This window comes from Mesocricetus auratus, unplaced genomic scaffold, assembly GCF_017639785.1.
Source record: "Mesocricetus auratus isolate SY011 unplaced genomic scaffold, BCM_Maur_2.0 Super-Scaffold_100013, whole genome shotgun sequence".
Taxonomy (NCBI): domain Eukaryota; kingdom Metazoa; phylum Chordata; class Mammalia; order Rodentia; family Cricetidae; genus Mesocricetus; species Mesocricetus auratus.
In genome coordinates, this window is record NW_024429196.1 from 15,774,422 (window position 1) to 15,800,661 (window position 26,240).

Sequence of the window (26,240 nt, forward strand, 5' to 3'; positions counted from 1 at the left end):
TTTAATGTTTTACAGGCACCTGAATGGACAGAAGAGGACCTCAACCAGCTGACAAGAAGTATGGTTAAGTTCCCAGGAGGGACCCCAGGTCGATGGGAAAAGATTGCCCACGAATTGGGTCGATCTGTGGCAGATGTGAGTTCACTGAGATTTGCATTGTATGGGGAGTAACAAACCGGAACAAGCCAACTATGCACTTAGATGGGTCCTGGGTTATCTGTGGAGAAAGGACCTGGGACTGAACCATTAATGAAATAAACAAGAAGCAGATGTGAGTCCCTCCCCTGCTCCATAGTATAACAGCAGTGTGAAGAACTCTAGTGTTCAGAGACTTGAGCTACTGAAACCCAATCATAGAAAACAGTGTTAGGTTCTGTGTTTATATTGACCCTTTAATCATGGAAAAGACAGTTTTCAAAATGATCAGAATTAGAGAGGTGACATTTCAGCCTTAACCCTAAAGTACAGATTGCTGGTGTATTTAGACAGGTGGTTGGGATTAATGAGATAAGCACTAGACTTAGTGCAGATGGAATGTTTCTTTCCAGGATGCTACTGACCATTCACTTTGGCATGCCTGTGTGAATGTCCATACCTGACACCTAGAAGACAAAGTGCTGATGTAGGACCTTTTGACACAGCACTTTAGATGCTTTCATTCAGGGAATCTACAGTAGAGCGCCTGACATGTGCTAGATCTTCAAATATATAATTAAGAGTGAGAGTGGGACTCAGTTGTCTCAGTTATCAAATTGATACTTGTGCAAAGCATAGTAAATACCCTTTATTAAGTTTCTTTAAATACATCTTATGGTTAAAAGTTCTTCAAAGAGTTGCTAAAAGCAAAGATTTAAATTTCCTCTTTAATTCTGTTAGCATGTCTTTAGGCCTTTTTTACAATGAGCACACATTTTAAGGAGCACACTAGTAAAACACAGCTACCAAAACAATGAGATTTGTTATGATTGCTGTAATTTATTTTCCAGAGTAAACTTCTGTGTATTTTAATTTATAAACAAACATAAATATTTTCAAAGTACTGTCAAGTTTTTTTCTATTCCTCTTTTCTTTTTGGTTAGAACTTCCATTGAGAATTTTACATTACATATATTTACATATGTATGTATGTACATATAAGTATGATCATGGGACAAAAGTTACTATATCTAGTAACAGATCATTTCTGTGGTTTTGTGAAGTGACCAGTTATCTTTAGAAAAACAATAGTATGCTAATTAGTGCTTTCTTCTTTTTTTTTTATTTTCCATTTTAAATTTAGATAAGAAACAAGGTTGCTTCACAAGTCAGTTCCAGGTCCCTCTCCCTTTCCCTCCCCTCCTCCCGTGCCCTCCCCCAACCCCCCCCGTTATCCCCTCATTCCCCCAGGGAGGGTGAGGCCCTCCATGGGGGTGTCCATAGTCTGTCATTTCATATAGGGCAGGGCCTAGACCCTTCCCCAAGAGTTCAGGGTGAGAGTGCACCTCACATTGTTCTATGGGAGTCCAAAGTCTGTGTGTATACTTGGGATGGGTACTGATCTTCTGCTGCCCAAGGCTCAATAGATTACCTAGGCCTCCTCACTGACACCCAGATTCAGGGGGTCTTGATCAGTCCCATGCTGGATTCCCAGGCTGATGCCTGGGATTCAAGAGTTAACCTTTGTCTGGTCAGCTGTTTCCAGGGGTTAAACCAGCCCAGTCTTAATCCCTTTGATCATCAGTCCTCCCTCTCTGTTACTGGCTTTCTTGAGTTCAGCTCAGTACTTAACCGAGGGAGTCTGCTGCCTTCTTAAAAGGTAAAGAATGGCAGCTCATGCCTTTTAATCCCAGCACTCCGGAGGCAGAGCTAGAGGCAGTCAGATCTCTCTGTAAGTTCTAGGCCTGCCTCCCTGGTCTACAGTGAGTTCCAGGACAGCTAGAGTTGTTACACAGAGAAACCCTGTCTCAAAAAACAAACAAAAAGGTTTGTTTAAAGTAGATTCAATAATTTACCCTTTTATCCTATCCTTTCCATATCCCTCCTTTTATTTACTCATTTACTTATTTATTTTCCAAGAAAGAGATCCTTGAAGCCTACCTCCCTTGCTTAGTTTCCTCCCTTACCATGACCACTAACTCCCCTAAATGATGACAGGCATTCATAACCCACTGAACAGCCAAAAAAATCACCAACCCCATCTCTTGGAAATGTGGGTATCATGTTCTCTAGACTGCTTCCTGTTGTCTGGGGGCAGTGACATCTTTATGATACCCTGAGAAAATTGGGACAATGATCAAGTCCTGGGAGAACTAGCTTTATCATTTGTTGTCCAGGCTCTATGCGATGGGAAAGTGTAGAGCTTATCTGAAGTCCTGGCTGGAGTAGTCTGTGGCTGAACCGTCTCAGCTAGCAGATTTGAAGTTATTATGGATGTAGATTTTTGAGGAAACTGCAACAGATCTAAGAGGTTAGATCACTTGGGCTACTTGTTTTGAAAACATTTAAACTTTTAAAGGTAACATATATATAATCTGCATTATTACTGTTAACAGACAATATTATTCCATACTATTAACAAGCATAGAATGTGCAGTGTGCACAAGTCAGCTAAAGATAATTTGGTCAGCTAGTTGCTATAGCTAGCTCTACCCTCTGATTCAAGGTAAACTTTATTGGCACAGCAGCGAGGCAATGCAAAAAATTCTCCTGCAACATGAAGACTCAGCTAACTTTCTTAAAGTATTTTTTATATTTGGTAATTTTATACACGAAATTGTCATATTGTGTTTTTTATTTTACTTATATATTTTATGTGTATGGGTGTTTTGCCTGCATATATGCCTGTGCACCACACTAGAGGATGATATATCCCTTGGGACTGGAGTTGCAAACAGATGTGAGCTGCCGTGTGGGTGCTGGGAATTAAACCCAGTCCTCTGAAGCTAGCACTCTTTTCTATTGAACTGTCTCTCTAGCCCCCAGCAGATTTGTTTCAGCAATGCCCAAGAAAGACTTGTGAACCAACTAACCAGCTGAAGTGGTTTCAGCTGGTACAATTCCTTTAGTAGAATGTTAAGTGAAAGTTAATCACACTTTAAAAGGCCACTTACACTTCTTTTGGGCTTGCAGCGTTAATTAGATGTGTTGTCATTAAGTTTTGATTGTGGAAGAGAAGCCAGGTTCCTTTGGCGGTCACCATCTCCTCTTACAGCACACCAGCCTGATCTTCTGGCTGGAGTCCAGCCCATGTCTGCACAGCTGTTATTTGACCCTGTTTCCCTGCTAAATGTGTAGCTTCAGGCTTGCTTCTTTCCTTCCAGAAACAATTGACCTTTTACAGGGAAAGGTGAGAGTGTATGGCTCTTTATTTAGATTGTTAGATTCTAGTAAAAAACCTATTTTTTTCCTTCAGTTTAAAAGAATATGTTACTTGTCATAATTAGAGTTAAATTATTAAATTCTACCCAGGATAAGTACAAGCAGTATTTTAATTTTTTTACATAAAGTATTTTTTAACTCAGGTAAACTGTGAGGCCAACTTTATTGAGGCTTAAATTTTAAATGTTAATTACATGCCTTTCAGCATATAATTTTAGTAACCACAAAGGGCACTCAAATTGTAAAAACAACAAAGGAAACAAAAACTGTCTGGCATGTAAAAGCACCTTTAACGTGATTATTAACTGCAGGCTTCTAAGTTAAGGTCAGAGAGCATCAAATTTCTTGCTCCTGAAGTTATATTCTCTTGCCTGAGAGGCTGTAAACTGACCCTGGTACACTGCTGGCCACTAATCTCTTACATTCTGTTTATGATAATAGACTGAGTAGAAGTTTCTGCTTGTGTAGAAAAGGCCCAGGTAGACAGCAAAACAAAAGCCAGGTGGCTAGATTTAACTTTTATAATTAATGCTGAAGGGTAATAAGACCTGTGTAAAGTATGCCAATGAAGAGTGCAGATAGTAAAGTCCCAGCTTATTGTCAGACAGCTGTAACTAGCACTGAGGCAGAAAATACCTAGCGGGAACATTTATACAATGTTATTTTGGTGGCTTTTTCAAAGTCAAAAGGCCTTATGGTTATCAGCAAATTAAAAATACAGTTTTATATTATTTCGTCAATATATTGTTATTATTTTTAGCATCAGTATAGCCTTACTGATTGTGAAAATGATGAAAGTTAACCTTTTGATTTCTTCACTGCACTGCCAGCTTCCTGCTTTCTCTGTTCTCTGTGGCCAAGCTGTCTTCTAGGTCCTGTCTTCCTCCCTTCCCCACCTCACAACCTCAAAACCACTTCACTTTGGAATGCCTGAGTGCTTTATCCCATCCTCCCGGCTAGATGAGTCACTAGTTCATTTGATTTATAACTTTCAGTGATAATACATTATTATGTAAAATACTAATGTTACTAGATATCACTCACGGGTATGTTAAAAGTTTTTCCTTTTTTCTTTTTTGCTTTGTTTTTCTTTTCTAACATATGGTCTTACTCTGTAGCCTGGGTGGAGCTGAAGTCATTATGTGTCCCAGGCTTGCTACAAACTTGTGGTAGTTATTCTGCTTCAGTCTTCCAAGTGAATGATGGGATTACAGGCCAGTTACTTAATCACTCTATTTGGCCTGGTGAGAATTCCACTGAGTATTGTGTAGTAATTAATGCAGAAGGTTTTTATTTATCTTTTAATGAAGAAATCTGGCTTTTGGCTGTTAATTTACAGTTAGTCATTGATATGGAATATTCTGGGGAAGTTTTATTCAGTTTAATTTTTTGGTTCTAATTTCTGACAGTTTTTTTTTTCAGGAATCAATGTGTTTTTTTAAATGAGTTTTGAATTTTGCATTACATTTATTTACTTTGTGTGTTGTGTGAGCATGCATGCCACGGCATGTTTGGGGGTCAGAGGACATCTTGTTTTGTTTTTTTCTCTGCTTCCATGATGCAGGTCTGAGATCAAACTGAGGACTTTGAGTACATGCAGGTGTCTTTACCCACTGAGCCATCTTACCAGCCCAGATGTGAAATTCTTTTTCAGATGTAAAATTTTAACAGTGATGACCTACTAAATATTTTCTTTAATTTTTCAAGAGAAACTACTTGGTCATATAAACTATTCACTTTCAGACAGTTGAACTTGGCTGTTTACTTTTTTTTTGCAGTTACTTATGTAAATGAGAATGTTGTAGACTATTCGATGTTTTACTAGTTGGATATCTTTAGTAGAGCTGTATCAGCCTTCTTCAATTAGTTTGTTTGAGCCTATTGATGCAATCTCTTTATAATAGCCTTCTAATATCCAGATAATCAAGAAAATGCTGTTATTTTTTAAAAAGCAGGGAGAGACCAATGCATGCCTACATATGCATGTGTGTGCATGTGCACACACACACACTAAATAAACACATACATAAATAAAATATTTTTAAAGGACAAGATGCCATAGAAAATATCAAAACAAAAATAAGTATCAAATAAAACAACAGAATTGTTGAAAGTTGTCTTCAGGAAAATCTCTTAGAAAGCAGAATAAAAAGGCAAACTTTTAACATAGGGAAAGGAAATACAGGAATTCAACCCTAGAAATCCAGATCTGATTGAGTTTCATTAAAAGAAACCAAAGGCAAGATTTTTGTTTAGTAAATGATACAGCAAAGCTTTTTAGAATGCAAGGATATCTGGAGCCACTTTGTAAGAGATTTCCAAAACCAAATGGATATATGGAGAAGATCATGGGAAGATTTACAAGCACTAAGAATCCATAAATCCTGAAAGATCTCCTTACTATGGAGAACACTTCTCAGTGTAAGGCATGTCAGAGTGACATCGGGTCACTCGACCACAGTAGACTCTGGGAGGCAAGGAAGCTGTCCCTTCACAGTTCTAAGATGTGTCCTGAATCCAGAGCAGTTCCTGTGTGAGAGCAAATACAGGCAGTTAACCTGTCGGAAAGAGGAAGCATAAGTGCCAAACAGTAATGGCTCACGACCTGCAACAGCAGCCACATCACTCACAATACTCCAAGTGTGTAGCTGGCAAGAACAGGACAGGCAAGTTGAAACAAGAATTGAGGACTTTCTGACAAGGATCAGAACCCTGGAAAAGGGGTGTTGTTAGAATAAGTCGTACAGCTTAGAACTATGTTGTGCATATATACATATACATATGAAAAGTGCATGTGTATACAAAAGAAAAGCAACTAGAAACTCCACAAAGTACAGAAGCCTGTTACCACCACCACCAAAAAAGGGAAATCTCAGTAGACTAAGTAAAAAGTACTTACCAGGTCACAATATTGTAATATTTTACATAATGACTTTTCATGTTTTACACATTTGTTTTCAATTTAAAAATCTACAAATTGTAAAAGATTCTTGTGTGTTGTTCACCAAAATACATTTTCTCCTTATACTCTTAGATAATAATAGACTTATAGTTGGGCTCATATGCTCCCAGTAACAGTGTCTCCAAGTCTCCTGACCTATGATATGGCTGCATAACTAATTCGGTTCAGTGGAACATAATGGAAATGAATTTTCCCTTTCATTGAGCTAGAATAGAAGTTTTCCTGTTACTAAGCTGCAGCCATCCAAGCAAAGACAGTTGATCTGTGAAATGCAGAGAAACATGATGGGAAAAGCCTGATTATATGGAGGAGTCATATGGGGGCAGTCCTAATGTGACTAGTAATAATAATTAAAACAGCCTAAGAAGATAGAAACTGAAGGAACCTAAGATAGAATTCTGGGAAAATCCTTCCTGAGATGTTGCTAAACAAACACAAAGTGAGGGCTCATGGTTGTCTGAGAAGGAAGGAGTCTTAGAGAAAAGGAGACAGCACTTAAGGACTGAAGCAAGAACATTTGGGGCGTGTGCAAGGTCAACCAGAGAGGTCCTCGTGGCCTGGGAAGGAATAGATGGAGGTTATATAAGCTGAGCCCAGGAGATAGTACAAGAGCAGATCACACAGGGCCTTTCTGACTGAAACTGGGGGGTTTCCTGGGAGTGGGTGGGGAGCACTAGGAGATTGTGAGCACAGGGGCAGTGCTGTGAAAGGACCATTCCAACTGTCTGTGAAGAAACTGGCAGGGAAAGAACGGAAACAGGGAGGATGGCCAGGTAAACAGTAGTTCAGTTGTCCACGTAAAAGACAACAGTGGTTTGAATTGAGAGTAGGGAGAAGCAGGAAAGAAACCCAGGATTTATAGTGTATGTAAGAAGCATCTTTTTAGCTGGGTATAATTATAATCTTGTAACATTCACAAGAGCTGTGAACAGAAATGAAAGCCCGTGGCATAAGGAGCATTGCTTTTCATCTCATACCCTAATGTGGTGTTTTCCCCTAAGGCTATTTACATGCATTAACTTAATTTTTAAAATGTAAAGAAACGTAACATTTTACCTTTCAGATTTTTCCGTATAATATATTTAAATGTTTATTCTTCATTGTATCGTTTTATTTAAAAACCCTATTGATTTATAGAAATAGAATAAAGCAGTCAGGAAATTTTTTTGGAACTACAAAGAATCCTAAACATACAAAACAATCTTGACAAAGAGGAATAAAGCTGGAGGCAGTCACACTTCTTGACTTCAGAATATACTACAGAGCATGGAAATTAAAGCAATATGGTACTGGCATGAAGACAGACATAGAGACCAATGGAGCAGAATAGAGAGCCCAGACACAAACCCATGTATATTCAGTCACTAATATTCACAAGGGGTGCAAAGAATACTTACTGATGAAGAATAGACTACCCAGCAAATGGTACCTTGTACCGTATGAAAATAAGGAAATGTCCTGCATCATGTACAAAAAACTAATCAAACAGATTAAAGAACTAAATGTAAGTCATAAAACTGAAAGTACACTATACCTTGTGCACTGTTAGTTAGGATATGAACGGAATGTGTAATGGAAAACAGTACTGAGGTTTCTCCAGAAACTAAAAACCCAGCAGTTCCTCTGGATGTGCAGAAGAAACAAAGCCAGGGTGTGGGAAAGGCATCTGCACTTGTGTTTCCATCATGGCAGTATTGCCAAGACAATAAAATAACTCAAAAGGATGGGTAGAGAAAATGCGGCCTAAGATCTCCTGAGTAAACTTGGGGAGAGGGGAGGGAGAGAACATGAGGGACCAGAGAGGGAGAGCATGGAAAGAGATACCTTGATAAGGGCAGCCATTATGGGGTTAGTAAGAAACCTGGCACTAGGGAAATCCCCAGGAATCCATGAAGAGAACCCCAACAAAGAATCTAAGCGATTGTGGAGAGGGTACTTTAACTGCCGTTTCCTATAATCAGATTGGTGACTACATTAATTGCCATCATAGAGCCTTCATCCAGTAACTGATGGAAGCAGATGCAGAGAACATAGCCTATTTGAATTGCTGTTTCCTTGATGAACCCAATATTTTTTATTGTTGTTAGTGATTTGTTTTGAAGACAGGGACTTCTGAAGGCTCAAACTTGCTGTGTTTTTTTTTTATTTTTTACTTATCTTGTTGCTATGATATAATGCATTGACAAAAGCATCTTAAGGAAAAAAGGTTAGTTTTGGCTCTCAGTTGGCGTACACAGTATACCATGATAGGGAAGACATTGGGGTGGGCAGGAAGTCGAGTGTTCACAGTCAGGAAACATGGAACTAAATGTCTCCTCCCAGCTTCCTGTCTTGATTTGGCTCGGCACCACAGGCCACGGAATGGTACTGATAGCCTTTAGGGTTTCTCTTCCCACCTCGAGTAATCCATCTAGATAGATGGTCAGCCCCTCACAGACATGCCCAGAAAGATTTCTCTTCTGTGACTCTAGATTCTGTCAAATTGACAGTACTGTCATAGCAAGTATGACCTTGACCTTCTGACCCTCCTGCTTCCAATTCCCAAATGCTGATTGAGATTGCAGGAGTTATAGGCATGTGCTACCATGTCTGGATTTTAAAACTGTAAACCAATAAAGCATGCTGTCTTTCTTAGAAACAGTCTTAATTAATCTGAACTCTCTTGAACAAGTCCCTGAGGGGCTAGAACTATATATGTATAATGCCACCATTCTAACTACAGTGATGCCCTAAACCAACCCTGAGTGGGAACATATTTCATTACTAATGTCACATCCGATGAAACAGAATGCTTCAAGTAAAAAGAGATTATTAATGCAGTCCTTTGGTAAAGTGGAGAAAGAGCACAACTTAAGAGAAAGCCTGGCATTGTTGTCTAACTCCTGACTATGCACTCTGTGACTGTCATTCCTCAGGTCACTCTGAGCTTCAGTTTCTTCATTGTGATACCAGTGTCATAGGGTGCATAGGAGATGGCATGCAATAGCAGGATGGAAATACTGTGTTAATATAAACCATTACCACTTTGCTGCAGATAACATTCTAGAAAAAGGATTTGTTCAGTCCATAGAGCTAGATAATGGAGGTTAAGAGCTCAGTCCTGGTGCCCTTTGGACCCCTCATATCCTGCAGCTCTATTCTGTTAATCATGCCTCAGTCAAAGTCTTCATCTTCTGAGCACAGAGCAGTCCCGTCCCAGCAGCTGACCAGTAAGCGTTGCAGGCTCCTGACAGGCTCCTGATGGGCTCCGCAGTTTCAGATGTCCTTCCAAGCAGCTGACTGCCGTGCATTGGAGGAGCTCTTACCCTCCTGTACCAAGCATGCAGTACCCAGACTGAGTTCTACCCTTAGCACCCTCCCCCAAGAAGATTGCTTAGAAATGTTTTTGAAATGGCTAGAAGAAAAGATCTTTCTATGAAAGCCAGACTGATCTCAAATTCACAATCCTGCCCCTGTCTTTCAAGCACTCATATGGGCATCACACCCAGCTGAAATGTTTCTGTATAACTCTCCCACTTCACTCATTGTTTCTGTAGCCCTCTACATGTTCTGTCACTAACAAACTGAGTTTGCCGCTCGTACGCATCAAAACTCTGTGTCTTAGTAAAAGCGTAATATCTACTTTAACGCCTATTTCCAATTTACTAGTTAAGTCATAGGCAGTTTAAATACTGTGGTAATTCTTACTCATACTACAGTAGCTCGGCTCACAGTGTAACCTGTGTTCTTATTATAGAATCAGCTTACGTAGTAGAACTTAATCTAGTACCCTCAGTTATTTGCATAACATCTTATTGACCTTGGTTAGATGCTCAGGGGCTAATGTGGTTTAAGTTGCCTCCTTTCGCTAATGTTTTGGAAAGCTACTAATCAGAGAGAGAGATGGGTGAATACATACTGGGTTATTTCAGTACTCACTGGGGGTGCTAATAGTATCTACAAAACCATACTGGTGTCTGTAACAGAAGCATTTCCTCCCAACAGATGTCCATCAATGCTATTTATAGAAATGGCCAGGCAGTTAGTTGAAATATCACTCCCTTTTTTCCCTAGGTTCCCCCTTTTTAATGGATTAAAGACATTTGGGGAGATAATAAGAATGTTCAGCACTGCTTCCTACCAATTGGAAACATTTTTCAAGTGGTTTATTTAGCAGAATATACTTTGAATCTGAAAACTGCAGGAGTTCTAGGTGTAGTGAATGGAAAATCCAAATGGAAAACTAAAGTAAGTAGAGTAGGTAATATATACCTGTTAGCTGCATAATTTTTTATTTATTATCTGTGTGGGGAAAGAGAGTGGGGGTTGCACAAGCGGTGGCCCCATGTGTGGAGGCCAGAGGACAACTCTGGAGTCTGTTCTCTCCACCTCTTTACATGAGTCTCAGGTTTCTAACTTAGACCACCAGGTCTGTGTGGCAAGCACCTTAACCTGCTGGGCCATTGTGCCCGGCCATAACTTCTGCTATTATACTAATAGTGCAGATATCAAGTGAGCCAGAATCTGAAAGAATGACTGAAAATGTCACTGCAGTTAACTTCTTTCCTGGATTACCTGAAGACACCAGGACTGTGAGCATATACTCTGTACAACTTAGAGGATCACAGAGTTGCATGTGTTAAATAGAGCTTTGAACCTGTGTCTATCTGTCCACTTACCTAGCTCTTCTCCATTTTGCTAATTTCCTTGTTTTTGTTTTGCTTCCTCTGAGCTATAAGCCCCTAACAAGATATTGGCTCCTTTCTTGTGAGAATTTTGAGGATAGATTAAGATAATTATTTATGAAGGAATTATTAGATTATATATTAGATAATATAAAAGATAATTATAAAGGAATTATTATATCTTTTATGCCTGAGACATCAGAACACGATGAAACACATTTCCCTACAATTCTTTTATCCACACGACTTAATGCACACTGGGTGCAGTGTGTTCCCCAGAAGCTGCCCAATCCAGTTGTCTAGGTACTAATGAAGAGACCATAGTTATTTGAGTCCTGTGAAGAAATTTATTTCTTCTTCCCAAGTGAGATCAGGAAAGAAAGTCATAGCTTATTTCATACTGCATTGAGACACATCTTCTGCAGTGGCACATAACAGAAAGTATGACCAGCAGCTAAAGCCTCAACTATAGAGCAAAGAAAGCAGCACTAACCAGTTGGAGCAACTCAGCACCCATGCTTCTCAAGTCACATGGCTGTAGAGAAAAAGTACATTTTATGAGACCAAGCTCACAGAAAGATAACTTTACTTTCCCAGAGGTATACCATCTTATTCAGAGACACTGGACATTAGCTATTGTTTTGGTAACTTCTTTATTAGATTCAAACGATCAGCTGAAGATGCCAAATTTGCCCCTCCAAGCATTTTTCTTATTATCTACCATATAGATGCTTCTCCCGAGACATTAGAAGTTATCAAGAAAACTGAGTCACTTGTAACCATCATTTTTATAAACCATCTTTTTTATTATTTTTGTTTTATCTTATGTGTATAGGTGCCTTGCCTATATGCATGTTTGTGCACCACATATGTGCTTGGTGCCAGCAGAGGCCAGCAGAGGGCATTGGCCACCCAAGGCTAGAGTTACAGAGGGTTGTGAGCCACCATGCGGGTGCTGGGAATTGAGTGCTCTTAATAGCTGAGCCACCTCTCCAGCCCCTAAAAGTCATCTTCTGACATCAGAATCATGCAGACTTGGCAAAGAGGCTAAAATAACAGATTGTTGAGGCACATACAGTTGAAACATTGTATTTTGCTGCTAGCTAATGAACCTCTTATAAATTTAAGATTCATATATAAATTAGTTGCCTTTCAAGTGAGAAAAGGTACGATTTTTTCGATGATGGTGGTGTCTCATCCATTTTCCTGTTGAACACTAAATATCTAAAAGATAATTAGTATATATAGAGAAGCCACATTATAATATAAACTGTATTAGGAATTGTCTGTGAGTATAAGGAGTCTCAAGCATCATGGTATCAAACTAATTCAATGACCTTGTAAAGTTGGCTTTGACTGCATATGGCAGACTTTGTCATTATAGTCTGTGTCCTGATATCAGAATGCCACAACCAAGACAGCGGTTCTCTAAAGTGCTTCATCCTCACACAGTCTTGTGCTTATGACAGGACACAGGGGTGAAGCATCTGTTTGGATTGAGACATGGCCAGAGCCAGACATGGTGGCACACATCTTTAATCCCAGAATTTGGGATGCAGAGACAAGAGAACCTCTGAATTTGAGGCCAGCCTGGTCTATGAAACAAGGACAGACAGAGCTACACAGAGAGCCCTTGTCTGGGGGCGGGAGGGAAAGAAGTGGGGGGGGGGGAGAGAGAGAGAGAGAGAGAGAGAGAGAGAGAGAGAGAGAGAGAGAGAGAGAGAGAGAGAGAGAGAGAGAGCGCTAAAGGTAACAATATAACAGCCTTTCATGTGAAAGAGAAAGTTCCAGGGAAAAGAAAGAAAAGATTTAATAAGATTTAATAGAAGGCCATCTCATGATTTTGGGGTGCCTCAGGTTCTGAGATTCTAAGGCCAAATATATCTATGACTTTGTCATTTGACCTAAATAAAGAAAAATTATCTTGTGGCACATGCCTGTCATCCCAATACCCCCCAAGAGGCTGAGGCAGGGGGACTGTGAGTTTGAAGCGAGCTTGGAACAATTTGTTTTTAATTTGGATTTTTCTAAATGAAGTTATTTTTACTTTGTATGTAATATCAGCTGTGCATGTGACAGTCCACATGCGTGGAGGTCAAAGGGCAATCCTCAAGGTTGCTTCTCACCTTGCAAGCACATTTACCAACAGGCTCACCTCCCAAGCGTGATTTTTTTTTTTTTTTGGTAACCTCACCTGTATTTGAAGCAGAATGTGACTAGGTACTATATTTGTATACACAAGCCTTACTGAGTTACAAGACCTGGGGAAATGTAAGGTGTTTTTTGTTTGTTTTTGCCTCATTACTTTATTTTGGAAAACAATCCATGTGGGAAATCCTTCCCATCAAGTTGTTCCAGCTTGTATTTTTAGCTCTAGAACTATTACATGCAGAATTACCTACAGAAGATGAATTTTGGTTTGGTTTGGGGATTTTGGAGAAAGTTGGTTTTTCAAGACAGCCTTGGCTGGGATTAAAGGCATGTGTGAGATGGGAAATTTTTAAAGTCTATTCTAGATGAAATTAAAGCCATTTTAACTTTTTTTTTACATGAAGATAGAACATTTTTGTGACAGATTACTTGGTCTACTAAATAATCCAGCCAAATTCAAATTCTTAAATGAAAATAAAATATACGTATATGTATTACACTTATATAAAATAACTAATGAATCCAAGCCAAAATAGAAAAGTATTGTACATTTTGGGAGGTTGACTAGAAGCTATATCTAAGGTTATGTTTTTGTGCTTCATTTATTGCATTTATTGTTCATGTAAAATATATATGTAGAGGTTGGGGAGGTGGCTTAATGGTTAAAAGTACTGCTGCTCAATTCCCAACACTTCCATGGTTGGCAGCTCAAGACTGGCTATAACTCTAGTTCCAGGGAATCTATCACCCTCTACAGACATATACACAGACAAATATTAATGCATATAAAACAGAAATAAAGTATATATGTGTGTATGTATGTATATATATATATACACACACACAGGATTCTCTGTCTTCATGCATCTTTGTGTTTGATGGTAAAAGTTTAAATAAAATACAGTCTACTAGAGGAACGGAGGACATTTTATGCATTTATTAAAAAAGACAAATTTAGGAGATAAAACAATTATAAATATAAGTACCTAATGAGAGAACACCAATGTACATGAAGCAAAAACTGATAGAAGTGAGGGGAAAAATAAAAAATTTAACAGTAGCAGTTTGGAATTTCTGTGCCTTCTATTAATGAGTTAATAACAAGGCAGATCAGTTAGGGAGTTCTTAGTGATATGATAAACCAAACAGATCAACAATGAAGTACACATGGGGCATCCTCCCAGATAGACCATGGTAATACTAATGAGTGTGTTCTTCACTCCCTACAGAATAAAGGTAGAAATCAGTAGCGCATGCGCACACACACACACACTCACACATACACACACACACACAAATAGGGACATTGAACACATTTGTGGAAATGAAATATAGTTCCTTTAAGTAACCAGTGGATCTAAATAGTAACTAGAACCAGACATTTTTTAGAAATGAGTGAGAAAGCGTAGCATGTGATTGGTATGGTTTGTCATAGAAGAGAGAATTGGCCACCAGTGATTGCATGCTGAGTAAGAGCAAGGAGATAAGTCATTAGCTGTTCACCTTATGATGCTGGGGAAAGCGGCATGATGGCTCAGCTTGTAATCTTAACACTCAAAGAGGTTAAGACAGGATAATTACCATCAGTTACTATACATCCATTATACATGGGTGGGCAATTCAAATAAAAAAATAACAAAACGGAAAAAAATACATCAGCGAAGTCACTGAAACCAAAAGTTAATTCTGTAAATTAGAATTGGCATTCACTTAGTAGGCTCAGTGATGAGGACAGGGTGGGAGGATTTAAATTGCTGGAGTAATGAAAAAGGTATTACTACCAACCTTACATAAATTAAAAAAAAGATTATGAAGCAATTGTTATGAACAAATGCATGCCAAGAAATAAAGTACCTCTTTTTCAAGTACATATGGATGAAATTGTTGAGACTACAAATGTATATAACCATTCCATTTTAAAGATACAACACTTTCCTAAACATATATGCTAAACCATTAGAAAAACAAGAGGAAATTTCCCTTACTTAAAATTTGTCAGAAACAGGCTAACCTATGGCATCAAAAGAACAAGCAACCAAATGTTAGCAAAGAAACATTTGATCTGCCATCCAAGGCAGCTAATAAGTTCTGCTGTGTGGACATTATTCTGTGAGAACTCTTAACCTGGGAGCGCATTAGGAGGCTACTCTCTTAGTCAAGTGAGAATGAAGGCTAACTCAGGGGATGGTAAGGAAGGACTGTTGGGAGGGAGGTAAGAGCTGACTTAGATTTTGTGTCTCAGCGGGGTGACAATACTAGTTGGAAAAGACAAGCTGGGTGTGAAACCCACACCTACAGCCCCAGCATGCAGGAGGCCAGCCTTGGTGTGCCTAGCAAGACCTGTCCAGGAAGCAGAGAAGTTATTCTTAGAGAAAGACCTCGTTGGTTTTGTTTGAAGTTTGTTTAGTCTGTAGACCTAGCAGACCTGTTTCTCAGCCTGTAAAATAAGAGATTTCATTTCCTAAGGTAGTGTATTAGCATGACTGAGAGTGAGAATCTTAGATCGCTTCTTCCCTACACTCCTCATCTCTATTCTCATTGGGCCTGAGATTTATAAGATGGGCTAAGAGCCGTACACCTAAATGTTGGCTGTTGTTAGGATATGTGTATACAGAGTGTACTCTGAATAGGCATATATGCACACTGTCTGGTACACAGCTTATTACTGAACTCCTTTCAGATATGAATTTCTATGAAGTGGACAGGTTAATAATTACTGCTGTTGTTATGTATAATCAGTATATGCTAATAGCAAATAGCAACTGAGGTAGATGCAGAGACCCCAAGGAAGGCAGGGGACAAACATAGCCTGGCAAGCACAGAAGGTGGGGAGCACAAGTCAGGACAGGAAGTGGAGAGGCCAGGGAGGGGACACGCAAAGTGGGGGTTGGGTGGGAAAGAGGGGACCCTAGGAAATCCAAGTGTTAGGATTATGAGATATATCCAGTGGCTAGGAAAAAGCTGAAGATAGAAGTGAAGGAAATTGATCAAGGTGAGCTCAGTGAGTGTGCAAAAGCAAGAAGAAAGAGGCATATGACAATGCAATCAGATTTGGGGAAATTTTTAATTCAAAAACTCGCAAGTTAAACTTGTATAACTTCAGCTTGCTTCTTCCAAATAGGAGACATTAGCATCTGTTGGGGGTGGGTAAATTAGTGTTGCTAACCAACCTTAAATGTTTCTCATGCTCTGCCTTCTGCATGATTTACCAAACTTTAAATATCTTCCATGCCTCATGTTAAAAGTTTATTTCCAACGTAAGCATGGCTGGGTCTAGAGAGATGGCTCAACTGTTTGGAGCACTTGTTGTTCTTGCGGAGAACCCTGATTCAGTTCACAACAGTGGCATGGTGGCTCCCAACCATTCAGTCCCAGGACGTAATGCCCTTTTCTGGCCTCCACAGGCACTACATGCAGGTAGTGCACATAGTACTTGAAGGCAAAATACCCATTCACATAAAATAAGTCTTTAAAAAAACCATAAAAGGTAAGTGGTATTAGTACCACAGAGTTTACCATTTTTAAGTCATAAACACCACTGATTTATTATTTCTTTGGCTCCACACTCATAGACGAATCTATTCTGTGTCCTTGACACACCAAAAGTTATCCCTCTGGTATACTCCTTTGTGATTTTTGGTTTCTTTCTAGTGTGTGGAGAACCTTAAAACATCATTAGCATGAATGTTATTTCCCCATCCCCGACCCCACTAAACTCACTGGTGAAATATCATCCAGTGAAGACATACATTCAGTTTCTGGAAATCCTAACTGAAAATAGTGATCCATTTGCACAGCTATTTTAAACCTATTTTAGGAAGCAATCTAGTATAATTAGCTGCCAGCAGAAGTTAGTGAAATGATTTGGGTTCTGATTCTATTGTTGATGGGCATTTTAGAGCAAAACACTTAATTTCTGGGTCTCAGTTTCCTTAATAAGTCAACACTAACTTATTAAGGGTGCTATAATCAGTGAGGTTACGACTGGACCTCTCTGGGAGTGGTAAAGGAATAAAGAAAGGAAAGATACCTGTGCAGAAAAGCTGAGATCAGGTGCACTGTGCTTGCTTTGAAAGAGCACACTAGCTACACCAGCTCCCTATCACAGCAGCCCAGCAACTGCAACAACTGAGAATCTCAGCACATTTATTATGCATAGCATAAGAAGGTCGAGGGCATCGTTGGCCTCAATAGCAGGTCTCTGTGTGTGAGCATTCCCAGGCTTCGAATATCCTGGACAGAGAACCTGCGGTTGGCAGTTTGGGCACACTCTGGTCAGTTGTTTATACTTGCACACACTACCTGTATTTGCACTTGGGAGAAAGACTCGTGACAGCAATGCACATTCACTTAAGGTTTCCTTAGTCTCTTAAGTTTATGACTCCCGTGAGCCCTGTTCCTTCACGTGGGCCTTATGTTAAAAAAAAAAAAAATCAGCTTGCAAGGCGTGTGGAAACTAAAATGGCTTGCTTTTTATATTTTTAAACAGGTGACAACCAAAGTCAAGGAACTGAAGGACTCAGTCACCTGCTCCCCAGGTGAGTTCCACCTTACAAGTTTTTATTTCATGTATCCAAGCAAATGAAAGATTCAGTCACTTGCTACTACTCTGACAGGTTTCTTCATGATTAATCCCTTTGTATAATAATGTCTTTAAATCCCAGGGGTGGTAGTTTGCCCAGATACCTCTGCTGCTCCTGTCTCTGAAGGAGGTTAGTCATAGACAACAAGTCAGTCTGGTCCTGCACACACAGTTGATGCTGAGAGTTTGTATTTAGTCAGTTTAAAGATTTAGTGCTAGCCTGCTTGGGGAGCCTAGTCTCCCCAGAGAGGGTTCAGCTTAGTGTTCTAGCTTTAGGAAAGACTGTAGTCAGTTTCCTCTCTCACCAAGTGATTTGTCTGGGCACAGCGACAAAGAGTGACAGTGGTATATCACAAAAATGGAGCCTACTGCCAACTTGCTCTAGAAACTGTGGTGTTGGAAAGCTACTGCAGTTAGAGTGAGACTGCCCTGGATCTTCATGGGTCCTCTGTTGCCTCCTGAGTAGCTAGCTACATGATTGTATAGATATGATCATACCCAGATTTCCTTTTAAAAAATTTATGACTCTGTTCTCCAAAGTGACGTATACAGAGTTGTTCTTTTAATTACGCTACGTGGGAGACCAGCCAGTCTGGATTAGATGAAACCCTGTGTTTGAAAAAAAAAATGTGTTTGTGCACACACACGCACACGCACACGCACGTAGACAGAGAGAGAGAGAGAGAGAGCTGGTTCTCTGCAGTGTAGGAAGAGTATAGAGGATTATGTTAGGATTTCTCCTGATTATTTTCTATCTAAAATAGTGAGGAATGAACATGTTCTTTTATTTGATCTACTGAATTAAGCCAGAGTCTCACTGTCCATTATCACAGAGCAGATTTCCTTATGGACTGAGACTCCAGAGAGAACAGTGCCCTCACTCCCTTTCCTGAGCTTAAGTGAGCTCACTACAATCTAGGACAGCCTAGTACCTCACCCCCTCTACTGTCAGTGGCACTTTGTGAATGACACGGGGTGTAAGCCTGGGACTGTTTCATGTCACACAGAGGCGCCTAGTAGTTTAACAAAATGCTGTAAAAAGTTAGTGAATTAATATTTCACACTTTTTAGCTGGGAAGTGGTAGCACACACCTTTAATCCCATCACTTGGGAGGCAGAGGCAGGCGGATCTCCATGAGTTCAAGACCAGCCTGGTCTACAGAGTGAATTCCAGGACAGGCTCCAAAGCCACAGAGAAACCCTGTCTCAAAAAACAAAAACAACAAAAGCAAAACAACAACAAAAAAATTTTCACACTTATCAGTAAAAGTTCTAAACTTGGCTCCAGATATTCAGATAAAGTGCTTCAGAGAAACAAAGGTTGCTTTTTAAACAATGAATGTGAGAGTAATTGTTGTTGCAGGAAAGCATTTATATCATCTATTATATGCTATTTTATATATGTTATTTTGTGGCCAAAATGATTGTAACTGGGAATGGTGATATATGCCTGTCATCCCAGTTCTTAGGATGTGGAGGCGGAAGGATTAGGAGTTCAAGGTCATTCTTGGTTATAGCAAGTTAAAGTCCAGCCTGAGCTACATGAAAATATATATGTACATATGTGAGTGTATGTTGGCAGGGAGGGTTTACATCAATTTGTGAAATCAGCTGATGTCAGTGAACAAGATAGCTTGGCAGATAAAAGTTTAATTGCTGCCAAGCCTGACAACCTGTTTTAATTTGTGGTACTCAGATGCTAGAAAAGAGCTCACAAGTGTCCTCTGACTGTCACACATGAACTATGACATGTATGCATACGCACATACATTCACATAAATAATTGTTTTTTTCGAGACAGGTTTTCTCTGTGTAGCTTTGGAGCCTGTCCGAGCACTCACTGGGTAGAACAAGCTGACCTCAAACTCACAGAGATTCACCTGCCTCTGCCTCCTGAGTGCTGGGATCAAAGGCGTGTGCCACCACCACCTGGCTTAAATAAATTAAAATTTTTAATTAATAAAAAAAATGTAAAAACCAATCTGGGGGTTGGGCGTTCCACTCAGCCTTAGAGCACTTTGAAGGAAGCCTGTGAGTTTGGTCCTCATGCCTAGGGAAGGGACTGATTGGTGTAAGGATCACTTAGGTGGAACTGTTGAGTCCTGTGAGCACAGCCCACTTCATTGTTGGTGCCTTCCTTCCTCTCCTACTCAGCTACGATTCAGCTAAGTGCCAGGCACCATAGTGATAGACTTTGGAGCTAACGTGCCAGATTGCTGTTGGATCCACTGTTACCTACTTTTATCTGTTCTTTCAATACAGTTAGTGACATTTCATGATACTACTTTATTTCACTTAGTAGTTTTAGGACGCAGTCAGTTTCGCATCCCTGCTTATTTATCTGAGGCTGCATCTAGTACTCTGGTTCTTCCTGTTGGCCCAAGGCCGCAGAACTCAGGAGGCCGTTCTGATACAGGGTAGGGAGAAGTGTGCTCACACTGACTACCCACAGATGGACAGAAGCATGGGAACAGAATGCCCTTTATGCTAGGCAGCCATATCACCCCTTCTGATTCTCCTGCTGGGTGTCTTTAATGGTATGTGTGTATCTGTGTGTGGGCCACTTTGAGCATACAGAAGCCAGAGGACAAACTTGGGTAGGGGGTGATATATGTTCTTTCCGTCCATAATCTGGGTCCTGGGTCAAACTACCAGGTTTGGTGGCAAGCATCTTTACCCTCAGAGTGAGTCATCTCATTAGCCCAGTATTTGGTTTTCCTGAAGATAATGACAGCTCAGAAACTTCCTCCATCTGCAGTGACATCAGATATGGTGCTAAGATAGAAATGAGCCCTGATTGCCAGGCCTTTCACAGAGAACTCAGGCCTCTGGTGGTGGGCAGTGCTGCTAGGCAGGAAAGGGCCATGTGCAAATGAATGCTGCCCCTGTTTGTGACAACAAGGACACACAGGCCATTCTGCCACCACTACAGAGTCTGGCTGTGAGCACAGCTCTCCTGTCATACCCAGCCAGTCTCACTTTCTTAGTATGATATGTGAGGTAAAGAAATTTTCAACTGTATGTCTGTCAGTCTGCAAAGAGGCAATGGTGACCAGCAGCATGAGGTCTTATTGAGTGGACCGACTCTACCAAGAGCTATTCTCAGACTCCTGGGACTGCAATTTTGTCCCTTTTTACCCAAGCTCAAGGTGCTCAAAGGGCAGGGTTGTAAAATTGCGTGCCAGAGTCTTACTGTTTCCCAAGTAAAGTGGACGTTTGATAAGAATTTCAGGAGGGGATATTAACATGTATTTTAGAGTCTAAGAAATTCAACATTTCTGACAAGCAATACAATTTATTTCAAAAACATTTTTAAGCTTGATGTGGTGGCATAAGCCTTTAAACCCAGCAGAGGAAGGCAAATCTCTGAATTTGAAGCTAGCCTGGTTTACAGAGTGACTTTCGAGGGATAGCCAGGGTTACACAAAGAACAAGACAAACTATAGATGGATGGATGGATGGATGGATGGATGGATGGATGGATGGATGGATGGATGGATGGATGGATGGGTGGAGAGAGGAGAGAGAGAGAGAGAGAGAGAGAGAGAGAGAGAGAGAGAGAGAGAGAGAGAGAGAGAGAGAGAGAGAGAGAGAGAGAGAGAGATTGAGATTTTCACCTTTATATTGATTTATTGATTTTCTCCTTTGGTATGTTTCATAATTAAATGATGTATTATTGATTGGTACATAAAGTAAGTATATTTTAAGGTTTACCTACATTTGACAAGTTGTCCTCCAAAAAGATTAAGCACATATCTAATTTGATAACCAGTAGCCACATGTAGCTGTTTATAATTAAGCCTTGGGCTGGGAGGCTGTAAAGTGCTCGCACACTAACATGAAGACCTGAGTTCCATCCTTGGCGCCTGTGTGAGAAAGCTAGGCACAGCACCCTGTGCCTGTGATCCCACTGTTGACAAGGGGAAGACAAGAGAACCCTGGGCTTGTAGGTCAGCCGTTCTAGCTGAGCTGGTGAGCTCCAGGTTGAGAGAAGGAGTAAGTGGAGGATGCTAGAGGAAGACACTTGATGCCGACCTGTAGCCTCCACACCTATAGGCACACATGCAAGCACACACACACACACAAATTAACTGAAGCTTAAATTAAGTAGAATTAAATGAGGTTTTAAACATGGTTCCTTAGAGACATACCAAGTGGGTTATGGTACTGCAGAACATCATATTAGACCCCAGGGTTAGAGAGTCCCTGCTGCCAATGCCAGTGTCCCAATTCAAACTTCTTGAGGTTGCCCTGCCTCTGATCATTGCCAGTTTAATCACTGAAGGTCACAACTAGTTCTCATTTATATGTCCTATTTGTCTGTCTTCCTTTATGAGGTAAGAGGTTTAACCTTTAGCAAGATCCTTTCCCTGCATTTAAGAACTCACTTTGGAGCCAGACTTGGGTGGCACGTGCCTTCAGGAGGTAGAAGCAGGTGGACCTCTGAGTTCTAGGACTGCCAGGACTATACAGGGAAACTAGTCTCAAAAAATAAAATAAGTTCCCCTTGGGCTGGGGGAATGGCTTAGCAGATAAAGGCACTTGCCACCAGGCCTGATCACCTAAGTTCAATTCCCTGGGACCCACTTGGTAGAAGGGAAGAACCAAGTCCCATAAGGTGTGCTCTGGCCTCCATACACACACAGTAAATACGGAGTGGTGAGAGCTCTCCTAATAGTTACTAGAGTGCTGCAACTGTGTGCCCGCCTGCAGAGGAGGCACCATGCTAAGCCCACCTCGTTTGTTCTAATTACATTCATAGAACTAATGAGACCTAGATTATAGAGAACGCCCTCCCCTGCCTAATGATTATCAGGTTTCCTTCTCTAAAAGGTCCCTGTTCTTTGATCACAGCCTGGCCATATATACCCTTAATTCCTCAGAGCAGTGATAAGGACAAAGACAAGAATCAGAACTAGGTCCAACTCCCATCTCTGCTGCTTTCAGACAATTCCTTCCCTTGTGTCTAAGATTGGGGCGACTAGTGTAAAAGGTAAAAGAAGCAGTATGTGAGGAATGCCTGGCACATTGCCTGGTGTCTAGTGGTAGATCTGATGGTTCTGAGTTCACCATGGCCTTTTGCTGTGTTCTGTGGCCCTTTTCTAGGAATGGTCAGGCTCTCAGAACTTAAGTCAAATGTTCAGAATTCCAGGCCACTCAAGACAGCCACAACCTTGCCAGATGATATCATCACCCAGCGGGAAGACTCAGCAGGGGCCATGGAGGATGAGGGACAAGAGACTGCTGAGGGTGAGCCGGAGACAGTGGCCACAGAAGCCCCGCTTCGGAGGCGGAAGTCAGCAAGAATGGCCGAGGCAGTGACCAGAGTGGAGTCAGAGGAGAAGCCAAGAGGAAAGAGGCAAAAAGACTTTGATATTTCAGAACACAACGAATCCAGTGATGAAGAGAACCAGAGACAAGAAAGAACTCGTGCTACAGAGCAGGCCTGGACTCAGAGTCAGCAGAAACTTCTAGAACTGGCATTACAGCAGTACCCAAAAGGAGCCTCTGACCGCTGGGACAAAATAGCCAAATGTGTCCCCTCTAAGAGTAAGGTGGGTAGCAAGGGGCTGCACACTGGGGCGGCTAACCGTGCTTGCTTTCCTGCTGACCCCATCTTCCCCATGCCTGCTCTCTGCCTTGTGTTTCCGTCTCTGTTCAGCTTGTGAACGTGCATGCTGCCGGCCAGAAATGAGTCAGGGAGCCAGCCTTCTTCTCAAAGAATGGCACTCAGGCTGGTCAGATGGCTCAGTGGGTGAGGGTGCTTATCCTCAAGCCTGATGACTAGGTCGGTGGAAAACCAAGAACCAAGGTATCCCAACCTCCACATCCGTGCTCTGGCCACGTATACACAAACATGCATGCATGTACACACACAAACAAAAATCATGTGATATATATTTTATTAGCGTGTAATTTAGAATATGGACATACACATATATATATATAACATGTATTTTTTAAGCATAAACTTCACACAGTAGCCTGACAGCCGTGTGAAAACTTCATTCTACTCAGGAAGGGCAGTCTGAGTGGAACAGAGCTGGCAAGATGTGTCACTGCTCCACAGAAGGCAGGGTAGGGCGAACAGGGCCAACGCCGACACTGTCGTGGTGACTCAGAGTTCTGCAGTGGCATGAGCTTGCAGTCTGGGGTAGCACCTCAGCACCCAAAGGCTGGGTGTTCATGTAAAGTCACTACACAGTTGGCCCTGACACGACTGTGTGCAGCTCCATGCAGCTGCTCAAATCCACGCAGGAAGAAGTGTCCTGCCAGGAGCCAAGCTTGCCTTCCCTGTCATTCATGGAGAGCCAGCCTAACCCAGCACAGTAGCTTCCTTGCAGGCCGTGCTACAGCGTGAGGCATCGGGACTGCAGAGAAATCAAAAGTAGCCTCTGGGCACACTGATGCTCATTTGCATACTTTTTTTTTTAATTGAAATTCTATGTTGGAAAACCTAGCTTGTGGCCATGCGTGTCCCTGTGTGCACAGGTCTAGTTATCTGTCACCTACTTTACTATGATGAAACTAAGAGAGTTTCTGGGGAGAAAAATAAACCATTAGCAGTTGATCTCTTTAGGAAGCTCAAATTCTCCCAGTCCCTCTGGTTGGTTTACCAGAAGTAATTATTTCTGTGCGTTTCTCTAACTTCTGTCAAACTTAGCCATTTACGTGTGTGATAAATTGAGTTTTGTTAAAATGAAAGCATGAGACCGGGAGCTGGAACTTCCCTGCTTCCACCAGAGCAGAGCAGGGCTCAGAGCGCCACAGGCCTCCCTTAGCTTTGATTGTGGCCTTGCTGCAGGAGGGCTGCCCGCTGACTGGTGCCAGCCTGACTGAGGTGACTTCATGCCAGCTGCCTGCGCAGAGCTCAGGACTATTGAGGGCCACAGCTGCGCTGATACTTTGACAGCATGGTGGATGGTGTTGGGGTGTAGGGAGGTACTTTGTTTGGTTTTTCCAGGCAGGGTTTCTCTGTGGCTTTGGAGGCAGTCCTGGAACTCGCTCTTGTACACCAGGCTGGTCTTGAACTCATAGAGATCCATCTGCCTCTGCCTCCCAAGTGCTGGGATCAAAGCCTGGCTTGGGAGGCACTCATTAAGAGAGGCCAGTCCAACACTGCTTCACTGAGAATGGGCACCGTCCCCTGTCCCAGACTCCAGAACAGCAGTCATTTGCCCTGAACCCTGAGTTAGCAGTCTCACAGCAGCATAGCATTGGTATTACCGACACAGAAACAGAACGGCTTCTGAAGCACACAGTGCCCACCTGAGGATGATGAGGCCTTTTCCACCGCCTTATCTGTTCTGAGAACTCTGAGGTTACCATCTTGTCACCTGATGGCGAGGATGACAGGAGACTGGGGGAGTGTGAGGAAGACTTGGCTAGTTCTGTGTTGTGGCTCACAAAGGAAGGTCCCAGCAGCCACCAGGGAGAGGTATATCCAGAGCTGGGACTCTGGAACGGGATGTGACGAGGCCGTGAGTGCTACCATGACAGGAGCAATTCCCAAGCCCAAGTGGGGACTGTCAAGGTGACCGCACTCTCAGAAGCTGTGGCATCACTGTGGCCAGCCTTACGGCAGGCCTTCTCAGCCCAGATCTGCCTGGGACCAGCTGGGTTTTCCCAGAATGATCAGAAGTTCCAAAGGAAATGAACACAAGGCTTTGTCATTAGGATGGGCACAATTAGGTCACAGTGAGCTGACAGCCGTTAACCACGACTTTTTCTTCCTACAGGAGGACTGCATTGCTAGATACAAGCTGCTGGTTGAACTGGTCCAAAAGAGAAAGCAAGTTAAAAGCTGAAGCTGCTGGAGAATGATTTTTCATCATCATTTTCCAAAGGAGTACTTCAGAGATCTCATGCAGAAATTTGCATTTTGTACCTCAGTATTTCTAAACGTCATGTGCCTTAGTTAAAAAAAAAATCAGTCAATCATAGATGCTGTGTGGTGCTGATTACAAGCCCTGAGTTTCAGGGGAAGGGATGCTTGCACTTTTAACTTGCTGCTCACTGCAAACTTTACTACTGGTACATTTCAAATAATACTCTAGGGCCAGGCGCGTGGGAATGAACTAACATGGAAGAATTCTGACCTAATGTGCTCTTTTAATAATGTAACCGAAGGAGCTGGTGGTGGCATACGCCCAAAAAACAAAAAAGTAACTGAAGAACTCACAGTGAGTTCATTGCTGGGACTCAGCAGCGAGACAAGGTTACTTCCAGCGATACACCAGCTTGGCCTCCAGCTGGCTGGCACACAACAATGAGAGGCCATCTTAATTGGTTCAGAAAATTACCCGAATTAACAAGAGCATGGGGTAAAATAGTCTAAGCTCGGGATACTGAGGAGAAGCATGCCCACAGCCAGAGAATTCCTGGAGAGCTTGTGCAGAGGTTTCTGGGAACCAAGGAGCGGCCCAGTTTCTCAGTACACAGGTGAAGTCTACTGTCCTGCAGGCTCCTGTTGAGCCCTCTCGCTCTCTGAGCTGTCACACGTGTCCAACATTCCTTTAAAACC

At 41.6% G+C, this 26,240-nt stretch overlaps 1 protein-coding gene across 2 annotated transcripts in view; it reads left to right on the plus strand.

The window, feature by feature from the left end:
* Dnajc1 (DnaJ heat shock protein family (Hsp40) member C1) overlaps positions 1-26,240 on the plus strand; it is a 152,830-nt gene that overhangs the window by 119,479 nt on the left and 7,111 nt on the right. The window contains exons 9-12 of one of the 2 annotated variants that reach the window (XM_040755441.1): positions 16-135; positions 17,624-17,672; positions 22,823-23,271; positions 25,456-25,659. In XM_040755441.1, the coding sequence (XP_040611375.1) occupies positions 16-135; positions 17,624-17,672; positions 22,823-23,271; positions 25,456-25,524 (687 nt within the window). In that variant the 3' untranslated portion in view covers positions 25,525-25,659. Of the gene's footprint in view, positions 1-15; positions 136-17,623; positions 17,673-22,822; positions 23,272-25,455; positions 25,660-26,240 lie in introns of those variants that run through there. The other variant, XM_040755442.1, reaches the window with a different exon arrangement.